General features: G+C 58.5%; 4 protein-coding genes across 7 annotated transcripts; 3 read left to right on the top strand and 1 right to left on the bottom strand.

Moving 5' to 3' along the window:
• Window positions 1-118: 118 nt before the first annotated feature.
• Window positions 119-4,822, top strand: LOC141954482 (uncharacterized). 2 transcript variants are annotated; one of them, XM_074894077.1, is made up of 4 exons: window positions 119-1,375; window positions 1,578-1,741; window positions 1,833-2,038; window positions 2,863-4,822. In XM_074894077.1, the coding sequence occupies exons 1-4, from the start codon at window positions 1,310-1,312 to the stop codon at window positions 3,030-3,032; spliced, it is 606 nt and encodes a 201-aa protein (XP_074750178.1). In that variant the 5' UTR covers window positions 119-1,309; the 3' UTR covers window positions 3,033-4,822. The 2 variants fall into 2 exon arrangements, 1 of the variants encoding a protein (XP_074750178.1); XR_012632193.1 differs by lacking the exons at window positions 1,578-1,741; window positions 2,863-4,822 and having other exon boundaries at window positions 1,833-2,567.
• Window positions 4,438-6,957, bottom strand: DCLRE1B (DNA cross-link repair 1B). Of its 2 annotated transcripts, none has more exons than XM_074894075.1 (4): window positions 6,450-6,957; window positions 6,186-6,333; window positions 5,939-6,118; window positions 4,438-5,852 (listed from the first exon to the last, which is right to left on the bottom strand). In XM_074894075.1, exons 1-4 carry the CDS (start codon window positions 6,636-6,638, stop codon window positions 4,990-4,992), a joined length of 1,380 nt encoding a protein of 459 aa, XP_074750176.1. In that variant the 5' UTR covers window positions 6,639-6,957; the 3' UTR covers window positions 4,438-4,989. The 2 variants fall into 2 exon arrangements, with proteins under 2 accessions (XP_074750176.1, XP_074750177.1); XM_074894076.1 differs by having other exon boundaries at window positions 6,213-6,333.
• Window positions 6,958-7,950: 993 nt separating this feature from the next.
• Window positions 7,951-15,301, top strand: AP4B1 (adaptor related protein complex 4 subunit beta 1). 2 transcript variants are annotated; one of them, XM_074894074.1, is made up of 10 exons: window positions 7,951-8,157; window positions 8,232-8,456; window positions 8,628-8,758; window positions 9,234-9,381; window positions 10,087-10,523; window positions 11,244-11,327; window positions 12,277-12,380; window positions 12,551-12,758; window positions 13,049-13,330; window positions 13,612-15,301. In XM_074894074.1, exons 1-10 carry the CDS (start codon window positions 8,045-8,047, stop codon window positions 14,037-14,039), a joined length of 2,160 nt encoding a protein of 719 aa, XP_074750175.1. In that variant the 5' UTR covers window positions 7,951-8,044; the 3' UTR covers window positions 14,040-15,301. The 2 variants fall into 2 exon arrangements, with proteins under 2 accessions (XP_074750175.1, XP_074750174.1); XM_074894073.1 differs by having other exon boundaries at window positions 7,952-8,157; window positions 10,027-10,523.
• Window positions 15,302-15,828: 527 nt separating this feature from the next.
• Window positions 15,829-20,184, top strand: BCL2L15 (BCL2 like 15). The gene is made up of 4 exons (XM_074893707.1): window positions 15,829-16,130; window positions 18,397-18,539; window positions 19,284-19,499; window positions 19,990-20,184. The coding sequence occupies exons 1-4, from the start codon at window positions 16,025-16,027 to the stop codon at window positions 20,005-20,007; spliced, it is 483 nt and encodes a 160-aa protein (XP_074749808.1). The 5' UTR covers window positions 15,829-16,024; the 3' UTR covers window positions 20,008-20,184.
• Window positions 20,185-20,344: the final 160 nt, after the last annotated feature.

Here is a 20,344-nt window from a genome sequence, read left to right as displayed (position 1 = left end):
AGCCAGCCGAGCCCCGAGCCGGCCAGGCGGGCCGAGCGCCGAGCCCGACCACGTGACCCACTCCGCGCGCGCGCGCCGCCGCCGTCGTGACGCGCCGTGGCACGTGACGCGCCGTGAGGCCGCCGCGGAAGCGGGCGGGAGCGCCGGGGCCGGGCCGAGCGGCTCCTCACTGGCCGCTGCTCCCCCGGCGCTGCGCGGGAGCCCCGCGAGCGGCCGCCGGGACACGGCGCTTTCCAGCAGCCGGCGTCCGGAGCGCGGAAGAGACCGCGGTCGCCGGAGCCCTCCGGGGCATGCGCGCCGGGGAGAGGTCGGGAGCGGCGGCCGGACCGTCTCGGGGTCAGACCGGTACCACCCGCCCCGGAGCTCCGTCTCCAGGGGTTTAGTTCAGCCTCGTCCCGGCAGCGTCACGGAGACGTTTCTGTTTTCTCTCCGAAGCTGCCGGTGGTGTGAAATAACGTCACGGAGGGCCCGGGAGCTTTCACCGCTTGTGTTTACTCTTACGTGAACAGCAGCGAACAACCGTGAACTCACCCCTTGTACCGAGCGTCAAGAGTCAAGGACAGTTTGCATCCAGATGATCAGCAGGAAAAAAAAAGCGCATGAACAAAACCCAGTCGGAACATCCCGATCTCCAACCCACCGTCTGTGACTGCTGCCGGCAGGGACAGGAGCGAGGAGGCCGACGGAGCCTTCGCCAGCCCCGCGACAGCCCCCGCGGGCGTCACCTCGGGCCCTCGGCGGCGGCTGGAAACCTGGCACTGCACGGCTGGAGCATCTGTCAACGGGCCGCAGCAACCCCGGGCTGAAGCTGCAACGCTGAGGTGGCACCAACAGGCCCACGGGTCCCTGAATGTCACGTTTAACACCTCGGCTTCCCTCAGGGCGCGGCGGGTCGCGGTCCTCGGACGGCCGAGTTCTGGCGCTCTGCGAGGCTCAGGGGTGGTGCACGTCCGTCGGTGGAGTACCAGGTAACGCCTGCCACGCGTGGGAACCCGAGAGCAGGAGTGTTACTGACCCTTCTGAAACGCAGAAGGAAATTGGTCCCTGGAGACCGCTGAAAGCAACAGAAGCCCCAGGGATGAACGTGCTGGTGGGGTCCCTCATCTTCCCGGGCACCCGCTCACCATGTCTGAGACACCCCGAGCCAGGGCCGAGAGCCTTCCCGTCAAGGGAGCTCTGTCCCGAACTATTCACTGCGCTCACGGCCCCTGTGCTGGTATTTGGCCAAGGACAAAGTGACAACAGGGAAAACTTAAGGCGCTGTAGTGACCTTAACAAAAGGGCCCAAACGTAGCAGAAGGGATCAGAAATGCACACAGAACACCCACAGCCAGCCAGCAGCGCATCTGAAGAAGGCGCCTCACGTGACTATCAGGTGACACTCCCTTTTTGTCCTTTTCTCCATGTTCTACTACTTTTTCAGAGGGCTCCATAAAAGAGCACCAAGTCCGAGAGTTTAGGCTTGAGGTTAATTTGGAGTAAGCGCAAAGCTACAACACACCATATAGGAAATGATGTAAACTCATAATTAGTTTTCTTGGTGAAGATTTGCCCATCACATGATTCTTTTTATCTAGAAAATAACAGTAAGAACCACCAGTGCTGCGGGAGCAGACGGCAGCCGCCAGCAGAGAAGGCAGGAGCTGTCGGAAGTGCTCCAGCCCCGTCACAGGGGAAGGGGCTCGAGGCGCCGAGCATGCTCTGGGCTGTTCCCAGCACACCCCCGTTTGCCGTGGAGCACGTGAGCTCTACCCCGGCCTCCTGGCAGCGACCTGCTTTCCCTCCTCTGCAGCAGAGGCAGGACACACCTTCATGTTTTTTTACCGTTTCAGAGGAGCTGGAGCTGCCTGCGCTGTCACGCGCGGGGCTGGGCCTCCCCGGGCAGCGGCGCACAAGGGGCGCAGCAGCAGCCCCGTGCCCAGGACCACCAGCCCGCCCCGCCCTCACCACACGCCCGCGTTTGATCACAGCTTCTTAAAAGTGCCGAGAGGTCGCCAAAAGGAACTCGGCTGGTCCCAGCTCCTCTGTAAGGCCTCGGGTGAGTCGTTCCGTCCCCCTGGGGCTTGGTTCCCAACTGTGGAACAGAGATAAGCAGCTCAAGCGTGCTTTGCTCTGCGTGTAGATTTGGGAGGGCTTTGGTCTCAGCACCACTTTTTTTTTCCTGTTGGGATAACTCTAAATTTCCCAGAATACGGCCCTTAGATACCCCACAGCCAAGCTAACACTTGGCTACAGCTTCTCACTGTCGCTGTTGTGAGCAAAACACCCCTGTGGTAGCCGTGCCGACAGGGCCCGCGTGGCTGAGCTGGGAGCAGCGTATTCAGCCCCTGGAGGACGGGACGCTCCAGCTCTGGGCTGCACAGACACCCCCTGTGAGCCGGGCCGGTGGGAGGCAGAGAGGGAAACTCTGGAGGCAAGCACGAGGGAGAACAAGGCCTGTAATAGGCCAGGTACTTACTGCAGGAGACTGAAGGATTCTCAGAAACCTCAGAGCTCAGCAGTACTGCACTGCCAGTTTTCCCCACAAGACTGTGCTTTGATTTTAGGATAACGCACAGAAGTAGTATTTCAACGCCTAAGAGAGGGAGGAAACGTGTGGCACTCTCAAATGCCTCATACACCGGCAGAGCTGAGGCAAAGATCTCCCACTGTTGGTCAAGTCTCTCCTGCTTCTATTGCCTTTTAAAGCCACAGAGAGGTTTTAGGTTTCCTTGGCTCTATATGATTTGGATCATTTCCTTCTGAAGTGGCAGGAATTACCTTTTAAGCTCTAGTAACAAAAGCCAGCATTTCTTGTGCAGTTTTAACCAAGTGTTCAGAAATGGGGTGCAGATCCCCAGCTTCTGTCACTTCTTTTTGCAGGATCTAAAGATCAGAGTTGCCTCTGTAAAGAATTACCATTTGCAACTCCATTCTGCCCAGAGGTTCTCTACTTCATCTACTTGAATAAATTATTGATGAGAACGGTTGATAAGAACAGAAGAAAGGCTGGATGCCACAAAACATCAGCAGCGAACGCATCGGATCTCTGAGGTCGTTTGCAACAGGCCTGAATGGAGCGGTGACTCAGAAGGCAAATATCCCTCCGGAGCAGGGGCGCTGCAGGGAGAGCAGGACGTGGGACTGGGGAGTTTGGGCAGCGCCTCGCTCACCTGCCTGTCCAATGAGTCACTTAAACATCAACAATAATTAAATAACAGCCTGGATCTCCGAGGCAGCCAGCAGCAGACAAAACACGACACGCATAGCACAATTATCTCCCTGGCAGTCTCAGGCGTTACAGGAGGCACAGACGCCTCCGCTCACGCTGACCCGATGGGCCCTGAGTTTGGGTTAGCGAAGAGTCCCCACAGAACCCTGCGAGGAGCAGCGCAGAGCCGCCAGCGCCAGGCTGAGCTGCCCCTGCCACCCCTCTGAAGGGTGTCTCAGGGGCCGCGGCACCGCCTGCAGCGGGCGGGCAGGACCCGCCCGGGGAGACCCAGGGCTCTTGTTTGCCGAGCGGGTTCCCAAACGTGCCCACCCGGGCTGTTCCTGCCGGGACAGCTGGGTTCCACAGGCGCGGGGGCTGCATCCACAGGCGCCTCTGCTTTTCACAAGCCCTCAGAGCAGGCGCTTCCTCTTCCGGCTGGATTCAGGGCATCCATCCCCTCCGGCTGACGGTCTTGGAGAGACCCTGCAGGGCACCGGACGTGTTCAGAACAGACTCCGGGCCTGACAGATCATGTGAGGCGTTTTGTGTTGAAAGCAACGAAAAGGCAGCCAGACACAGCTGAGTGACAAACTGGTTTGCTGCTCTGGGGAAGTGCTGGTGACCATTTGCACTCTAGTGTGGCTGCCCTGACCCTGCAGGGAGCCAACTGGTGCCATTTCCAGGGCAGTTTGTCACGGACGGCGGCAGCGTCCCCAGGCTCCGCGGTGGCACCGTCACGCTGCGACGCGCCCTGACGGCGCCAGCCAGGCCGGGCTCTGCGCTGTCGATCCGGAGCGGGCAGGAGCCTCACCTCTGACAGCGCCAGCTTTGCTGCTCAGCCGCAGTGTCCCTTCCAAACAACGCTGCTAAGACTGAGCACTTCACACCACGAAGCAGATGTTTCGTTATCTTCCATCCCATTTGCCACTGTGTGATAAGAACCAGCAGTGGGCGGGGAGGCAGCGGGCCTGGCAGAATGCTGGCAGCTGCCAGAAGCGCTTTGCAGTCAGGCAGAATTCAGAGACGCAGACCTGAGCGCAGAGACTGCAGAGAGACCCATTCCGGGAAGTCCAGAACTCGGGAACCCTGACAAGGTCTGTTTTTTTCCAGCCAGTAACCTGAAAAACCACGGACAGCGAACACTCAGACGGCGCTTTCGGAGAGCAGAACCGTGTCCGGCTGCATGCAAAAGCAGTGCTGTCTGGAGGCATTAGGAGATTAATAGATAAATAGATTAATAGAGGCACTTCATTTTCTAGATTTCTTTAGGCACCGTTTTTTAAATGCACCTTAATACATAATATTTGTAATGCATCTTGGAATGAACTGCTCATTGTCAACGTGGCATTACAGACATGGAGAAAGAAGAATCTTTGGGGCTCTGAGATTCCCCCTTCTTGCTTTCATCACATCCATCCCCATTAATTACTTCAGCTGCAGGCAGCTCACGCCCTCTGCAGCTTGAATCACCCTGGCAGCTCCTTGTCACAAGAAACAGGTAAGTCACTGCAAAAAGCGATACAAGGCACAAACGCAGTGGGACCGCCCTGCCCGGGTGTAGTGTGGAGACCCGACAGATGTCAACTGAGGTATAAAAATAAATAAATTTTAAAAATCTTTAACACCTACAAACTGTTTCTAAGTTTCCCCCTCGTCCTCTAATAATAGATAAAGAAAGCAGAGCCCCACAGCTGAGCTCCTGTCTCCTGATGGGAGACTCGAGCTCAGAGAACAGGATGCAGCAGTGAGACCTCCGGAGTCCCAGCCCTCAACCAGGTTGGCAAGCGTCACACGGGTTTTCAGGACGCTTTTCCCCTCCTAAAGAAATCTTCTACCAGCTTGTCAAATTTTTGTGAGGAATTCTGCTTTAGGACATTTAAGGGAGTGAGTAAATACTGCTCTGCAAACCCAGTTGGAAAGTGCTCATCAGAAACGGGCGCCGGGCTCGCGGGGCGAGCTGCTTGTGGCTGCTCCGCGCTCGGCTCCTCCTGTGCTTCCTCCTTGCCCGTGTGACAAGTGCACCCTTCTTTTGAGCAGAAAGCCAGCTCACGGTAGTTGTGCTGAGGAACCTTAACACCTGTAAACTCTTCAGATTTTTCAGTACATTTATCCGGGGACTCATAAACAACTCCTCGGGGCGCAGAATGCCGGGCAGCTCTTCTCAAGAGACACGTGGGTTCCTGCTCCCTCCTCGTGCTCTGCTGCTGCGCAGACTCTTGCGCGGGCGTTGGGGTTTCGAGGTCAGGCAGCGCCTGGGGGGCGGAGCTCAGGTATTCCTGGAAGTAAACCTGGCACGTGCTGCCCCTCACAATGGGAATGACCGAGCACGGCTTCAGCCACTTGACAAACTCGCACAGCTCCGCAAAGGACGAGTGATCCGAGTAGGGGATGGGGTGGATGTTGGGGTGGGTGACCTTCACGGGCCTGCCGGTGGGGAGGATGGCGATGGTGGGGTGCAGCGCGTTCCAGCTGACGAGGGTCTCCCAGCGGATCTCGGCCACATCCACGGCACGGATCCAGCCGGCGCCCTCCTCGGCGGTGAAGACGTCGGGCAGCTCCAGCAGCCGCATCTGCTCCAGGCGCCAGGGACTCACCACTACCCAGGTGCTGAACTCCACGGCCAGGTCCACCAGCAGCGTCTCCTTGCCCAGGCTGTACACACCTGCGGGGAGAACCGTCAGCGGCGTGCGCCAGGGCCCCGGTACCCGCCGAGGGGCGGGGAGGGCGGGCGCGCCGCGGGGCACTCACCGATGACGACGTGGTGGCGCGGGTGCGTGCGGATGAGGCGGGCGGCCTGGCGCGTGGCGAGCTGCCGCGAGGGCAGCGGGCGCTGTGGGTGGCAGTGGGTGTTGTCCAGGTAGAGGCGGTCGATGCGGCGGCCCCTCAGCGCCGGCTCGCCCTGCATGGCACGCGTGTAGCGGAAGTCCCCTGCGAGGACGGGGCCGTCAGGGTGGGGCGGCGGCCGCGGCAGGGCCCGCGGGAGCCCGCCCCGTACCTGTGTAGAGGATGGTGCCGAACGTGCCCTCGAAGAGGAACATGACGGAGCCGGGGCAGTGGTTGGAGTCGAGCAGCGTCACCGTCACCTCCTCGCCCAGCGCGTGGCTCTGCCCCACCTCCAGCGGCCGGATCCAGCGCGCCGGCACCTGCGGGGCGGGGGGCGGGTGAGGCCGGGCGGGGCGGGGGGCGGCCGGGGCCGGGGCCGGGGCCGGGTGAGGCCGGGCAGGGCGGGGGGCGGCCGGGGCCGGGGGCCGGCACCTACCTGGAGGCGGCGGGGCAGGAGGCGCGCGGTGAGGGGGGAGCAGTAGAGCGGGCGGCTCCAGGTGCTGGAGAGCCCCACGGTGTGGTCCGAGTGCAGGTGCGACAGGAAGAACAGCCGCGCGCCACCCGCGCGCCGCACGCTCCAGAAGTCCACGGCGATCGGCGTCCCCGGGATCAGCGTCCCGCTCATGGCGGGCGGACACCGGCCCCGCCGCCGCCTCCCGCCGCCACTGCTTCCCGCCGAATCGGGGGGCGGCGCCGCGCAGGCGCAGCAGGCGCGGGGCGGAGGGCGGGGCCGAGGCGTTATGTAGGGGACGGGCTCGCGTCGTTACGAAGGGGGCGGGGACACGTCGTTACGTAGGGAGCGGGGACACGGTTTACGTAGGGGCGGGGCCGCGTCGTTACGTAGGAGGCGGGACCGCGTCGTTACGTAGGGGCGGGGACACGCCGTTACGTAGGAGGCGCGACCACGTCCTTACGTAGAGGGCGGGGACACGCCGTTATGTAGGAGGCGCGACCACGTCCTTACGTAGAGGGCGGGGACACGCCGTTATGTAGGAGGTGCGACCACGTCCTTACGTAGAGGGCGGGGCCACGTCGTTACGTAGGGGGCGGGGACACGTCATTACGTAGGGGCGGGGACACGTCGTTACGTAGGGGGCGGGGACACGGTTTACGTAGGGGCGGGGCCGCGTCGTTACGTAGAGGGTGGGGACACGCCGTTACGTAGGGGGCGGGACCACGTCGTTACGTAGGAGGCGGGGCCGCGTCGTTACGTAGGAGCGGGGACACGCCGTTACGTAGGAGGCGCGACCACGTCCTTACGTAGAGGGCGGGGACACGCCGTTACGTAGGAGGCGCGACCACGTCCTTACGTAGAGGGCGGGGCCACGTCGTTACGTAGGGGGCGGGGACACGTCATTACGTAGGGGCGGGGACACGGTTACGTAGGGGGCGGGGACACGGTTTACGTAGGGGCGGGGCCGCGTCGTTACGTAGGAGGCGGGGCCGCGTCATTACGGAGGAGGCGGGACCGCGTCGTTACGTAGGAGGCGGGACCGCGTCGTTACGTAGGAGCGGGGACACGCCGTTACGTAGGAGGCGCGACCACGTCCTTACGTAGAGGGCGGGGACACGCCGTTACGTAGGAGGCGCGACCACGTCCTTACGTAGAGGGCGGGGCCACGTCGTTACGTAGGGGGCGGGGACACGTCATTACGTAGGGGCGGGGACACGGTTTACGTAGGGGCGGGGCCGCGTCGTTACGTAGGGGCGGGGACACGTCGGTACGTAGAGGGCGGGACCGCGTCATTACGTAGAGGGTGGGGACACGCCGTTACGTAGGGGGCGGGACCACGTCGTTACGTAGGAGGCGGGACTGCGTCGTTACGTAGGGGCGGGGACACGCCGTTACGTAGGAGGCGGGACCGCGTCGTTACGTAGAGGGCGGGGCCACGTCGTTACGTAGGGGGCGGGGACACGGTTTACGTAGGAGGCGGGACCGCGTCGTTACGTAGGAGCGGGACCACGTCGTTCCGTAGGGCTGGAGCGGTGCTGGTCAGTTTCCGTGCCGGTGCCGTTCCCGTTCCCGCGCCAATGCCGTACCTGGGCGGGGAGGAGGCGCTGCGGGAGCTCCGCCGGGCTCTGGCCAACCCGCACGTGCAGGCGGACCGGCTGCGGTACCGCGCCGCCGTCCTGCGCGTCATCCGGTAGGACGGGCGGGGGGGGGAGGCGGCGGCGGGGCCCGTCCTGTCCGGCGGGCGCTGAGCCCCGTCCCCCGCAGGCACATGGCGCAGGGCGCGGACGTGTCGGGGCTGTTCCCGGAGATGGTCAAGGCTGGCGCCGCGCCCGACGCGGTGCAGAAGAAGCTGGTGTCGCTCTACGTGCGCGCGCAGGCCCCGCGGCAGCCGCAGCTCGCGCTCTTGGCCGTCAACAGCCTCCGCAAGGACTGCGCCCACCCCAGCCCCGCCGTGCGCGGCCTTGCCCTGCGCAGCATGTGCGGCCTCAGGTGCGGGGCGGCGGGGGCGGGTCCCGGGCTGCCGGGGTACCCGGGGCGGCGGGAGGGGGGCGCGGGGGCTCCGGGTGCCGGGGTACCTGGGGGTGCCGGGGTACCCGAGGTGGCGGGAGGGGGCGGCGGGGGTGGGGGGTACCGGGGGGCCCCGCTGACACCCGCCCGCAGGATGCCCGGCATCCAGGAGTACCTGCAGCAGCCCCTGCTCAGCGGCCTGCGGGACAAGGCCTCGTACGTGCGGAGAGCGGCCGTGCTGGGCTGCGCCAAGATGGTGAAGCTGCAGGGAGACGCCGAAGTGGGTAAGGGGGCTCCGCGCCCGCCGGGGGGGAGCAGGAGGAGGAGGAGGCGGCACAGGGCTGCCCGGAGCACACCCGGGCCCGCGGTCTACCCGGGGTTCGCCGCTCTGGGCAGCGGCCGCAGGGCAGAGGGAGGGAGGGAGGGAGGAGGAGGAGGGTAGATCGGCGGTCGCTGCTATCGAGTCGTTCCCGAGAGGCCGGGTGCTGCGAGGCTCCGCGTCAGCACGCCCCTTCCACACCTGCTCTTGCAGGGCCTCCCGCCACACCCGCCCGCTCCCGCAGCCCCTGACAGGCCGGGTGCCTTCTCGCATCCGCAGACCTTCAGGGAAGAGTTGTGCCCAGGGTGGGTGCTGCTGCAGAGCTGGAGGTTTTGTTGACTGCTGCTCCCAGTTCAAGCTGTATCTCCTGTTTGTGATAAACACACAAAGACAGCGATTAAACTGCAGAATTTGATATGAGCACCTCTGCTCCTTGGCAGACGGTGCACTGGTGAACGAGCTGTACAGTTTGCTCCGTGACCAGGATCCTATTGTAGTCGTGAATTGTCTGAGGGCCTTAGAAGAGATCCTGAAGAAGGAGGGAGGAGTTGTCATCAACAAACCCATCGCCCATCATCTCCTCAACAGGTTTGTTGGGTATTAGGATGGTGCCGGAGGCTTCATCCTTGTTCTTGCCCTTTGCAGGCTGTCAGGGCGGGTATTCCTGCGCCCCTCTTGGGACCTGGAGGGGGGAGTCAGGCACCCAAAGGTGGAGGTGCCCAAGCTAAAAGAAACTACACTACTTTTATGCGAAGGTCTTAAGGAAATCTGAGATGCTCTGCTTTTCCAGGGAGTCTTTGCTTCAGTTGGTGGTTTGGTTTGGAATTGTAGGTTAATGTGTTTAGGTATTTTTGGTGATAGCACAGATGATATATTTGTGGGACACATATGTTCTGGTATGTTTCTCCCAATGCATTGAAACATAAATAACTTCTCCATTGCTTGAAAAAATTAGCTTCTCTGGAGGTAATTCTACATGCCCTGGCAGAAGAGAGGTATTGCTCTGCCCAGGGTTCTTGTCAGTGTTGCTGTCTGGCTTAGAGCCAGCGGAAGTGCACGTGACTGATACTGAGTTAAGCCCGTGTGCTGAGCGGGTCAGTTCTCTTGAGGTAGCGTCGTGGTGTTTGGTTTGGAACAGAGGCGTAAGAAACGCAGGGGCTGAGGCCTCTGCTCTGCACAGCGCAGATCTCTGAGCCCCTCGTGGCTCCTGCAGGCTGTTCCTTCCCTCGGCAGGATGGCTGATCTGGACCAGTGGGGGCAGAGCGAGGTGCTGACCTTCCTCCTGCGTTACAGACCCCGCAGCGAGGAGGAGCTCTTCGACATACTCAATCTACTGGACGGCTGTCTCAAAAGCAGCAGCCCCAGCGTTGTGATGGCAGCCACCAAGCTTTTCCTGGTGCTGGCCAGGGAGTACCCACACGTGCAGGCAGACGTGCTGGTGAGGGTGAAGGGGCCGCTGCTGTCTGCCTGCACCTCTGAGAGCAGGGAGCTCTGCTTCACCGCGCTCTGCCACGTGCGGCAGATCCTCGGTAGCCTCCCTGGCCATTTTAGCAGCCACTACAAAAAGTTCTTCTGTTCGTATTCGGAGCCCCACTACATCAAGTGCCAGAAGATGGAGGTGTTGTGCGAGCTGGTGAATGATGAAAACGTACAGCAAGTGCTGGAGGAGCTGAAGGGCTACTGCACGGATGTGTCGGTGGAGCTCGCCCAAGGGGCCATCTTCGCCATAGGTGAGCGCCGAGTCCCGCCTCGGGAGCGGCCGCAGCCGAGGTCCTTGGGATGGGCCTTTCTCTGCTGAAGCATCTGGGCAGATGCCAAATCCCTGGTCTGTGCTGAGGCAGCAGAGCCCTCTGCAGACCAGCGTCCCAGGAGCGTTTGGTCTGAGTGTTTCTAAACCACGACTGTGCTGGTTCTTTCTGAAGTTCTGGCCTCGGACTGTTTCAGGTTGCACATAAAGTCCTTGAATCTCGTTCAGTTGTCTGTGCTCTGATGAGGTGCCCTGAAGAAGTTGTGTCATTTTATCTTGTTAACGAGCCTTAGAGCATTGAATGGAACTGGGTAGTGGGTGGAGGAGCTGCCCCCATACCTGCTGGTTCTTTGAGTTGTGATGGGGGCAGAGGAAGGTGATTTGGGGCACTTTTGTTTTTGTAAGCTTTAAAATAGGTGAGTTTCTATGGTATTCATAAGGAGAAAGCCAGGGATGCTAAAATGCCTTTTGTGCCTGTTACGTTTAAGAAAAGTTCAGACTTATTGTGAGGCGTGGCTTCAGAAAAAGGAACGTATTCCTTGGGAGGGGAACAAGCTCATTGGCTGCACTTTTAGAAATTGTAGTCAAAAAGGAAAAGAGAAATACTGTTTCTTTAAAATGAGTTTGTGATGAATAGTGGGGCTCGTGGTTCCTATTTTGCTCTGATAAAAGGTTGGCTTTGATGTCCTTGGCATCTCTGCAGGCAATATTGCCAGGACGTACACGGATCAGTGCGTGGGGATCCTGACAGAGCTCCTGGGGCTCCAGCAGGAACATATCACTTCAGGTAATCACCTGCAGCTGTTTGCCCGGCTTATGCTTTCAGGAAGGGGCCTGGCTGGGGCTCGTGTTCCCAGACTCAAGGCTCTCAAAGGCATTTGGCTTTTCACTCCGTTGGCATCTTCAGGTGGAAGCCTTGGGTGGAGCTGGGGTAAGTCGTGCGGCCAGACATTGGAGTTTTTCCTTCCTCAGGATCCACCCGGTGGTGAAGGGGGAGGTGGTCGTAGCTGTGTTCGGTCTGATGTGGAGGCTCCTTTCTGGCTGCCACCTGCTGACTTAGGGAGTGAGGGACCCAGCAGAGACTTTTAGTGTCTGTTTGAGGGCCAAGATGATTGATAGATCTTTTAAATCTTTGTGGTCTCTGTTGCTCATGTCATAGTCTGATTCAATTGTACCCAGGCTTCCCTTCCCCTTCGCCTGCCCTCAGCTCTGACCTCCTGCCGCTGCTGTTTCTGACCGCTCTGTTAAATGGTTTTGCACTCAGTTTTGAACATCACGTGCTCGCACTCAGCTCTTGAATTCGATCGCAGAAGCTGCTGGTGTCCCTGTAAGTGGGCAGCAGAGCCTTTCAAATTTTGACCTAAGGTTCGTGAGACTTGTTTTGAATTGGTCTTAGTTTTAATTTGTCATCCTAACCTTGTGTGTCTGAAGCATCATGAGTCAGTGTCTTTTTAAAGGCTGGGGAATGTCCAGAAGAGAGATTACTTTCCAGCAGCCAAAGGACCAATCTAAAGTTTCAGTGCTTTATTTTAGACTGGGGGCAACTTTTGCTCTGACAAATGCGGTGTCACGGGGCTGCGAAGGAGGGTGTCTCAGATCAGTCCCAGGCACGGCACTGACCTTCCGAGCTAAGATGTGCAAAATCTCTGGAGTGGGGTTTTTTGGAATGACTTTTTTTTACTCCCCTAGTGCTTTTCTAACTCTTGGGGGATGCTGAGCGTTCTGTTTCCTCACAGCGGTGGTTCAGGCTTTCCGGGACCTGGTCTGGCTGTGCCCGCAGTGCACGGATGCGGTCTGCCGGGCGCTGCCCAGCTGCGAGGACGCCGTCCAGGACAGCGAGGTGAGGCGGCTCTTGGCGACGGGGGACATGACTCTTTGCCTTTCCCTGGGCTCGCGGTCGGCGGGCGCGGACCGGAGACCTTCACGAGACTCGTTCTCTCGTCTCTGTTTCATGTCTACGCTCTTTCTGGTAAATGGCGCCTGCTTGCTGTTGTTTTGTGATTCCTTCAGGGCAAGCAAGCGCTGATCTGGCTGCTGGGCACCCATGGTGAGAAGGTACCGAATGCCCCCTACGTTCTAGAGGACTTTGTGGAGAACGTGAAATCGGAGATGTTCCCGGCAGTGAAGATGGAGCTTCTGACGGCGCTGGTGCGGCTCTTCCTGTCTCGTCCTGCCGAGTGTCAGGACATGCTGGGCCGGCTGCTCTATTACTGCATAGGTGGGTCCCTGCACTCCGCTGCGCCGGGGGCCAGGACGGGCCGGCTGGGGCCTGCTCTGGGCCTGTCCCCAGCACGTGGGTGCTGTGTGTCAGCTCCCGCCGTGAGGAGACCCTCGGGGTCAGGAGAGTGAGGAGGCTTTAAGCCTCAGGCTGCTGCTTGGCCCCTGGCTGGCTGGTTGGTAACAGGCTCACACTGGATCCCTGAGCATCTGTTTTTAGTAATTAAGGGTTAGTGCTTCAGGGAAATCTGGATGATGGGATTCTCCGTAAATTCTGTCTCTTGTTCCCAGAGGAGGAGATGGATATGGCCGTGCGGGACCGTGGGTTGTTCTACTATCGCCTCCTGCAGTCTGGAGTGGAAGAAGTGAAACGGGTCCTGTGTAGCCCCAAGTCTGACCCCTCTCTGGGGCTCCTGGAAGACCAAACTGAGCGACCCGTGAATACGTGGGCATCGGAGTTCAATACTCTTGCACCGGTCTATGGCCGGGAGCGCTGGGCGCTCGTCAGCGCTCGCCCGCCGGCAGAACCCTCTCACGCTTGTTCTTGTACCGACTCCGGGAACAGAGACGCAGGTAACCCGCCTCACCCCCACCTGGGGTCTGTTCTCCCCTCATCAGTAGATGTTCTCACGTGGTTTTCTTTGGAAGAAGATCACGGAGAACGCTGACTGGGTGTTCTGACCGTCCTGTGCCCTGCACGACTGGCCACCCCCTCGCTAGCCCAGGGGCTGCCGCGACGGTGCTGTGACTCCAGCCGGGATGGATCCTCCTCCGATGGCTCCGTGGGCTGTTTGTGTGGAACTGGGAGCTGCACCTCGTGTGCTGCGTCTCACGTGTTTGCGGTTTTGTTTCAGAGTCACTGATTTCTGAAGGGAATAAAGAAATCCTCAAGGTTCACCCTGATACGGGCAGCCTGACCTTGATTCCTGATGTCTACCTGACTGCAGAACAGTTTGAGAAGACCTGGCTGAGCCTGGACACGAGCTGCTGCCTCTCTCTGCCCTGGGGTGGGACTGTTCAGCCGGACACGGTGCAAACGGCCCTTCACGTCGTCCACATCCAGACGGTTGCCATGAGCAGGGCTGGCGCATGGCCCTGGAAGGCTTATCTGAGCGCCCAGGACGACGCGGGCGGCCTCTTCCTGACGGAGCTGCTGCTGGAGGGGGCGGACGCGGAGCTGCAGGTCTCGGTGAAGCAGAGCGAGGCCAGGCCCGAGGCGCTGCAGACCTTTGTGTCGGCCTTAAGGACGGTGATGGGGGCGGTGGCTGGGCTGGGCTCCTGACGGGTCCCCGCTCAGGGCGCACCAAGGGTTCGTTTCTCTCCCTTCTGCTGCGCCTGGCGCTGGGTTTGGACTTCTAACCTGTGGGAGCAGAGCGGCCCTTGGGCCTGGCACGCAGACGGGGTGGGGGGGAAGGGTCTGGCCTCCCTCTGGGCGGGGGAAGGACGAGGTGACATGTTCGTGAGTCACAGAGCTGGTGGCATCTGTGGCGATGGCCACGAGGCACTGATGTGACTGATGGACTGATGGAACCAGAAACAAGCAAAATTCGGGGATGTGTTTTGCAGTTTTTTTCACGTGTGTTGTAAATAATTCAAAAGTTCAGAGACTCCCGGATGCTGCTGCTTCCCCCACATCAAGAGGAGCGTGCAGTGAAGAGAAGGGTTTCGCTCTTGGCTCCCTTTACCTGTGGTTTACGTTTCTGTCTGATAGATTCTGCCCATAGCTTCGCCTGCGGGTCAGAGGTGGGCGGACAGGGTCCGTCATGCTGCTGGAGCAGGCCCGTTTCTTTTCAAGAGGAAGAGCTGTATTTTCTAGTTGAAATGTGTTACTGAAATCATGAACTGCCCCCTCCGAAGTTCCCCCCTCGGCTCCCTGGGCCCGGGGCGGCCGTTGGAAGGCGCAGGGTGTGCGGGTCGGGTTTGCTGGCGCAGCTGTCAGGGAGCTGTTGGTGCCTGCTCCCGCACCACGAATGGAAGAATTGCTGCTTGGGTAATTCGGGAATATTACATTTTTGCTGACACTGATTTTTACCATTTGTTAATTAGAATGGGTATTTACAGGTCTGTTTTCCGTGCCCTGCTGTCACCCTGCCGTGGCAGTGCAGTGCACGAGATGGTGCAGCACTACCTGACTGAATTTTTCACAGTTTTTACCGTTACGCTCTGGGCAGCCTCGGGACGTGTTTTTGGAGAGCGCGTCCACAGCACTTCATCAGCTCTGCGGAAACGCGGGGAGGGTCGGGCTCTGGGCAGGGTCGTGAAGAGTTTCTGTGTCTCAGCCGTGTTTCACAGTGGCAGAACTCTGAGGAAGGCTCCTTGGCCCAAGGCGGAGGTTACGGTAACAGGGCGTTACGATACTCTAAGAAGTGGCTTTGTTAACCCTATTCTGTAAGATTTCTTGTCATTTTTAATTTCTTTCAATGACTATTGTACCTTTCAATTGCAATATGCCTTCCATGCACTTCACTGAAACACTTCTGTCACTGTTAAAAAACAGGCTTTAGATTTTCTTTCTGATTTTCCTTAATAAAAATGTAAAACATTCCTGGCTGTCTTCTGGAGTTCTTGGTTCAACTCTGAAGTCTGCGGGATGGAGCCATCCGATCGCTGCCGTGGAGCAGACAGAGCTGCAGCCCAGCCCCTGCCCCCTCAGACGGGGCTTTTCTCTTTTCAGCTTCCTTGAAGCGAGGCTTTAAGGAGCAATAATTAATTTCAGTCTCATAAGCCAAATTACTGTAACGGTGAGCTCCCTACAGCTGAATTCAAAGGTAGGGAAGTAGCTGCAGCAGAGCTCCTATTAAGAGTTTCCCATGTCTTTCTGCACGTGTTGTGTTCCTGTCCTTGCAGAGAGCCGCGCTCAAGCGTTGGCATTAAGTAGTTCTCAGAAAATAATAGTTGACAGCTTGTTGGCCAGCTGTCGTTCGCTCTGCTGTGGCTGGACCAAGCCTGTCTTTGGGGTGGGACTTGGAGCTTCCAGCCTTTTATCCAGACCCCTTGTTGGGTAAAAAATCAGCAGTCTCTGATAACTTCTAAGTATTTATTTCAGTTGATCTTAACAGACATGACTTATTTTGAAACTAACCACACCCATGGCTTGAAGAGCAAATATTGGCATATGGTGCTGGCCCAGGGAGGGGTTTGGGGTCATGCTCTTCTCGGAAGGCAGAACCTGTGCAGCTCTGGGAAAGGAAAGCCAAAGTCCAGAGGCACTTGCCCAGAGCAGCAGCGAGAGCGTCCCTGCCTGCTGCAGTGGGGCGACGCGCTGTGATGGCGACCTTCGAGGAGCAGACGGCCTGCGTGGTGGAAGCTTTGTTCTCTGACCTCCTGGGCGAGGACGAGAGCGAGTGCCGGAGCCTGGAGACAGACTCAGGAGGTGGGGCCTGTCGCGGGAGCAAGAGCTGGTCTCTTTGCTGCAGAGGGTAGAGGAGCGTTTCCACTGCACGCTCAGAGGAAGGCGGCTGTAGCTGGGGGTTGTTGGGCTTCCTGAACTGCAGACTCGTGATGACTTCCAAGCCGTCTCTGGTTTGAGAGAAAAGTTAGAGCAAGGTCAAGTTTGAATGCCGGGCAGCCCATGGCTACGGTCTGCCTTGGCAGGGCTGGACAATGGGGGCTGTGTGGGATGGCCACCCCACTGGCCACCCCCACGGCCCCATGTGGGTCCACAGGCCCTGCCTTGCTCTGGACCAATGGGGTGGGACAAGTTGTAATTGTCATTATCAAAAAAAAAAAAAAAAGCTCATACTGCTCATTGGGTAAAACCAGTTGCTTTAGCATGTAAGATGGGGTGTGGTCTTTGCTTCCCAAACTCCCAGTATCATTTGGGCTACTTTGGTTTGCTGGGCAATGCTGCAAGAAACCCAGAATTTTACCTGTATTCACGTTGCTTTTCCCACTATTTTCATGACAACAAACTAGTCAAAATGTTTCAAGAGCCACTGGCTCTGGCTGACACCAGATGGCAGAGTCCGTTTCTCAACAGCTCCGCGGAAGTTTGTCGTTTTGCCCAAAGAACAAGTCTCCGTTAGCGTATTGCTCGTTTTCCTCTCCCGGATGAGATGCTCGTGCCTCTGCCTCGGCTGTCCCGAGCGCTGTGAGACCGCCCGGAGCCCCGGGGGCCACGGGCTGGAGCCCCGGGCTGTGGGCACCCAGTGCCGGAGCTGGGATTAGCAGCTGGATGAGGGAGGGGGTCGGATCAGGAAGCGATGCCTCCAGATGAAGTTTCCCTTCGCTTTCTGTTGAAAGATCCTGCTTTCAGTTCCTTATGACTTTGTCAAACATGGAAATGGTTTTGCTGAGACTTTCAGTGTTGGGTAATTCCTTCTAGCTGAACCTTGTTTTTTCAGGGAAAAGAAATTGGTTCTTTTCCCCTCAGGATACTTTAAGGGAAAAATGCTACAACTTGGGTGCTCCCCCCTGTGCCCCCCTCCAAGTATAGCTGAGAAGTTCTTATGTATATACTTGAAATTTGAGAAGTATGCCTTTTACTCCTTTTGTGAAAACCTTCCCAAATTTGGGTCACTGTGGGCTGTTGACATGCTGCCATCTGCACTTGCTCAGAAGAGACCTGGAGTACAACATCCAAGTTCTCTGAAGAGTCCACGTGGTGATCCGCAGCCTCGGAATGAGGGGGGGGCGCGGGCAGGGCTTTGCCATCCGATCAGTGCCGCTGTGCCATGCAGCTGGAGAGAGATGAGATGTTTTCCAACTCCTCTGAGCGTTACTTTGATAAAACCGAGCGAAGCGCGGTGGTGATGGACCCAGAGCTGATTCCAGATGCACCGATCCAGCACTACACAGCATCCTCCCTCCCCCGCCCGCCGCGCCGCCCCAAAGCCCAGCCCTGCCCCAGCCGGCCTCACGCCGTCCCTGGTGCCCACACGGGCTGTTGCGACAAGTCCTGGACTAAGTGAACTCAACAGACACTTTGCAGGGGTGGCCCACAGGCTGTGGGAATGGTGTCTGTGTGTATAAACAAGAAAGGTGGTGGTGATTAACTGGGATGTACTGGAAAGTGTGGGATGTGGGCATGACATAAATGGTAGAGAGTAAGGGGTGGATATTGTCCTGGTTTCAACTGAGGTTGAGTTAATTTTGTTATCGTAACCCTTAAGAGTTAATTTCTAATGAAAACATCCCTGTATTAGCAGGACTGTTCTCAGCACAAATCCAAACCAGCCTCATACTGGTTACTGTGAAGAAAATCAGCTCTGTCCCAGCCGAAAGCAGGACACCTTCCTTCCTTGCTGCTGGCGGCCGGGGAGGAAGGAGCTGCCAGAACCCGGAGGGGCAGGAGAGAGGCCTTAGGGATGTCCCTGGAGAAATAGGAGTGGGGCTGAACTGAGACTTGAGCGTGAAGCAACAAGGGTGGGAGGAAAGCGGCTTGGACAACCCCATGGGACAGAGCCCCTGGGGCCCTGTAAGCCGGTGAATACCTGAATGGCCGAATGGTGTTTCTTAGGGACTTTGGTTTCACATCTCCTAACGCGCCCTCTCAGAGGTCTACCCCGTGCTGACCTCCAAGGGCCTGAGGCAGTAACAGCTGTAGTGTCCTGGGGGTGTCCTGGGGGTGTTCTGGGGGTGTTCTCTTTCTCCACCTGTCACACGTCGTGCTAAAGCCCTTGCCCTGCTCTCTGCTCCAGAGCCCCTGCGGTCTGCGGGGGAGCACCCGACCACGTTTGACCCGACTGTGATCGCCAGTCGCCTGCGGCAGATGGGGGACCGGTGCAACATGGATTTTGAAAGGGTTTCCTCTGAGGCTCTTGCTGAAGTGCTCAAGGGAAAGGTAAACCCCACCCTGGCCTGCCTGGCCCAGCCGGCTCCTCGTCCCCAGGCCAGCCCTGTGTTGCCTGGTGCCGGGGACGGAAGAAGCCCGGGGAGCAGCACAGCTCTCGCTGGGGGAGTCAGGGGGTCTGAGGGGAAGGGGCGCGATGCCCCGAGACTCCCTTCGTTTCTGTGCCGCAGGCGGGGTGCGAGCTGCCAGGACAGAAGCTGGATAAGGCGTGGGGGAGCTGCCTTGTCTCCTCTCCCTTCCAAGGGAGCTGCTTTCTATCCCCTGAGAGGCCCTGGAGCTGCCCGGGCCGGCCTGTCGTTGCAGGAGATGCTCCTGAGTTGGTGGAGGCAGCTCATGTGAGGAGGGGGGAAGGAGGAAGACTGTGGTGAGAGGAGCAGAGGGGGTTGCCCAGCCTGCTGCAGGTGATCTGGCTCAGCCCGCCCTGCGGCCAGAGCTCTCACACCAGCTCGCCTCTGCTGCAGGCAGTTCCAGCTTTGGGCTCCTGCAGTCCTGCTCAGACCGCTGGCTGTGCCCCGTCCTCCCAGCACGCTGCGGCTGGCACCAGCCCCGGCAGAGGGGAGCCCTGCCTCGGCCCTCCTGCGCCCTGTGCCTGTCAGCAGGAAGCTGTGGGGGCACCTGCTCCAGCCATGGGTAGAAGAAGCAAATGCGGGAATTTAACAGAATGTTGAGTTTTGAGCCCAGACTTATCACCCTGTCCTTTCAAAAGCAGTTCAAACTCCCTCTCAACGCTTGCAGATGGAGAAGTTTGCGGCTGCCGTGGACTCTCTCAGCAGGAGGTGGAGTGACCAGAACCCCGAGCTGGCCTACGAGAAAGCTTTTCTCAGTGTGGCTGTGAAATTGGTGATGCACGTTACCAAGAAAGTCCCAGCTCTGCTGCGTCCGAACCAACTCATAGAAGTGATCAATGGAAATTCTCGAGTGAGAAACTACATCGAGGCCTGCGGCGGATGGGTAAGGATGCGAAGGTGGTGGGGGTGTTTGCCTGGGCATCTACAGCTCTCCCTCTGTGTCCCCCGCTCTCCCCGGCTCAGCCGGTTGCTGACACCCAGCGCATCCCCCCGGACACGTGCAGTCGCCGTGGGCGCGCGGCTTTGCCAGGCGCCTCGGGGGAGCCTTGCTGGAGCCACCATCCCACTGCCCGGCTGCTGCTGCGTCTCAGCATTTAATTCCTTATCTCGGTACCCTGGGAGCCCCGCTCGCTCCCGTAGATGAGAACCCAAATAACGAAGGATGGGCCGTACGAAAGCGCCGTCCTGCCCACGCAGCTTCACAGGCCCCACCTGCTGCGTTTTACCGGGGGAGGATGAAATCAGTCCCGGGGAGGGTCGCAGCGGGAGGCAGCTCGCTCGCCCCTCCAGCCCACGTCCTGCTCCTGCCGGTTCCTTTAAACCTGCCTTGAAATCTTTCTCTAAAACATACATGTGGGTTGGTTTGTTTTCAGGAGAACTTGGACAGTTGAGACAAAGGGCGACACTACTACTCAGAAGGTGAAGCTCGCCTTTTCGTTGATGTAACTGGGAGAAATGTTGTATTTCTTCTGGAGACTGCAAGAACTCTACACATAACCAACATGTAGAAGACATTCTGTATCACTACAGGCAAAAATTAATAAATGTTTATTGTTATTGCTTTTCTACTTGTGTTTCTCTTGAATTTAGCCATAAAAGTGGGCTTCTCTCTTATTCAAGGTTTCTAGGTCAGTGCTTAGTGCCGCAGACTCATCAGGTGAATATTTGTTTTAAATCATGTTTCCATTAGTTATTCTAAAGATCTCTCTGTTCCTCTCAGGTGATTGA

Source organism: Strix uralensis, chromosome 24 (genome assembly GCF_047716275.1).
Source record: "Strix uralensis isolate ZFMK-TIS-50842 chromosome 24, bStrUra1, whole genome shotgun sequence".
In the NCBI taxonomy this organism is placed as follows: Eukaryota; Metazoa; Chordata; class Aves; order Strigiformes; family Strigidae; genus Strix; species Strix uralensis.
This window is presented reverse-complemented; position numbering and strand designations above follow the sequence as displayed.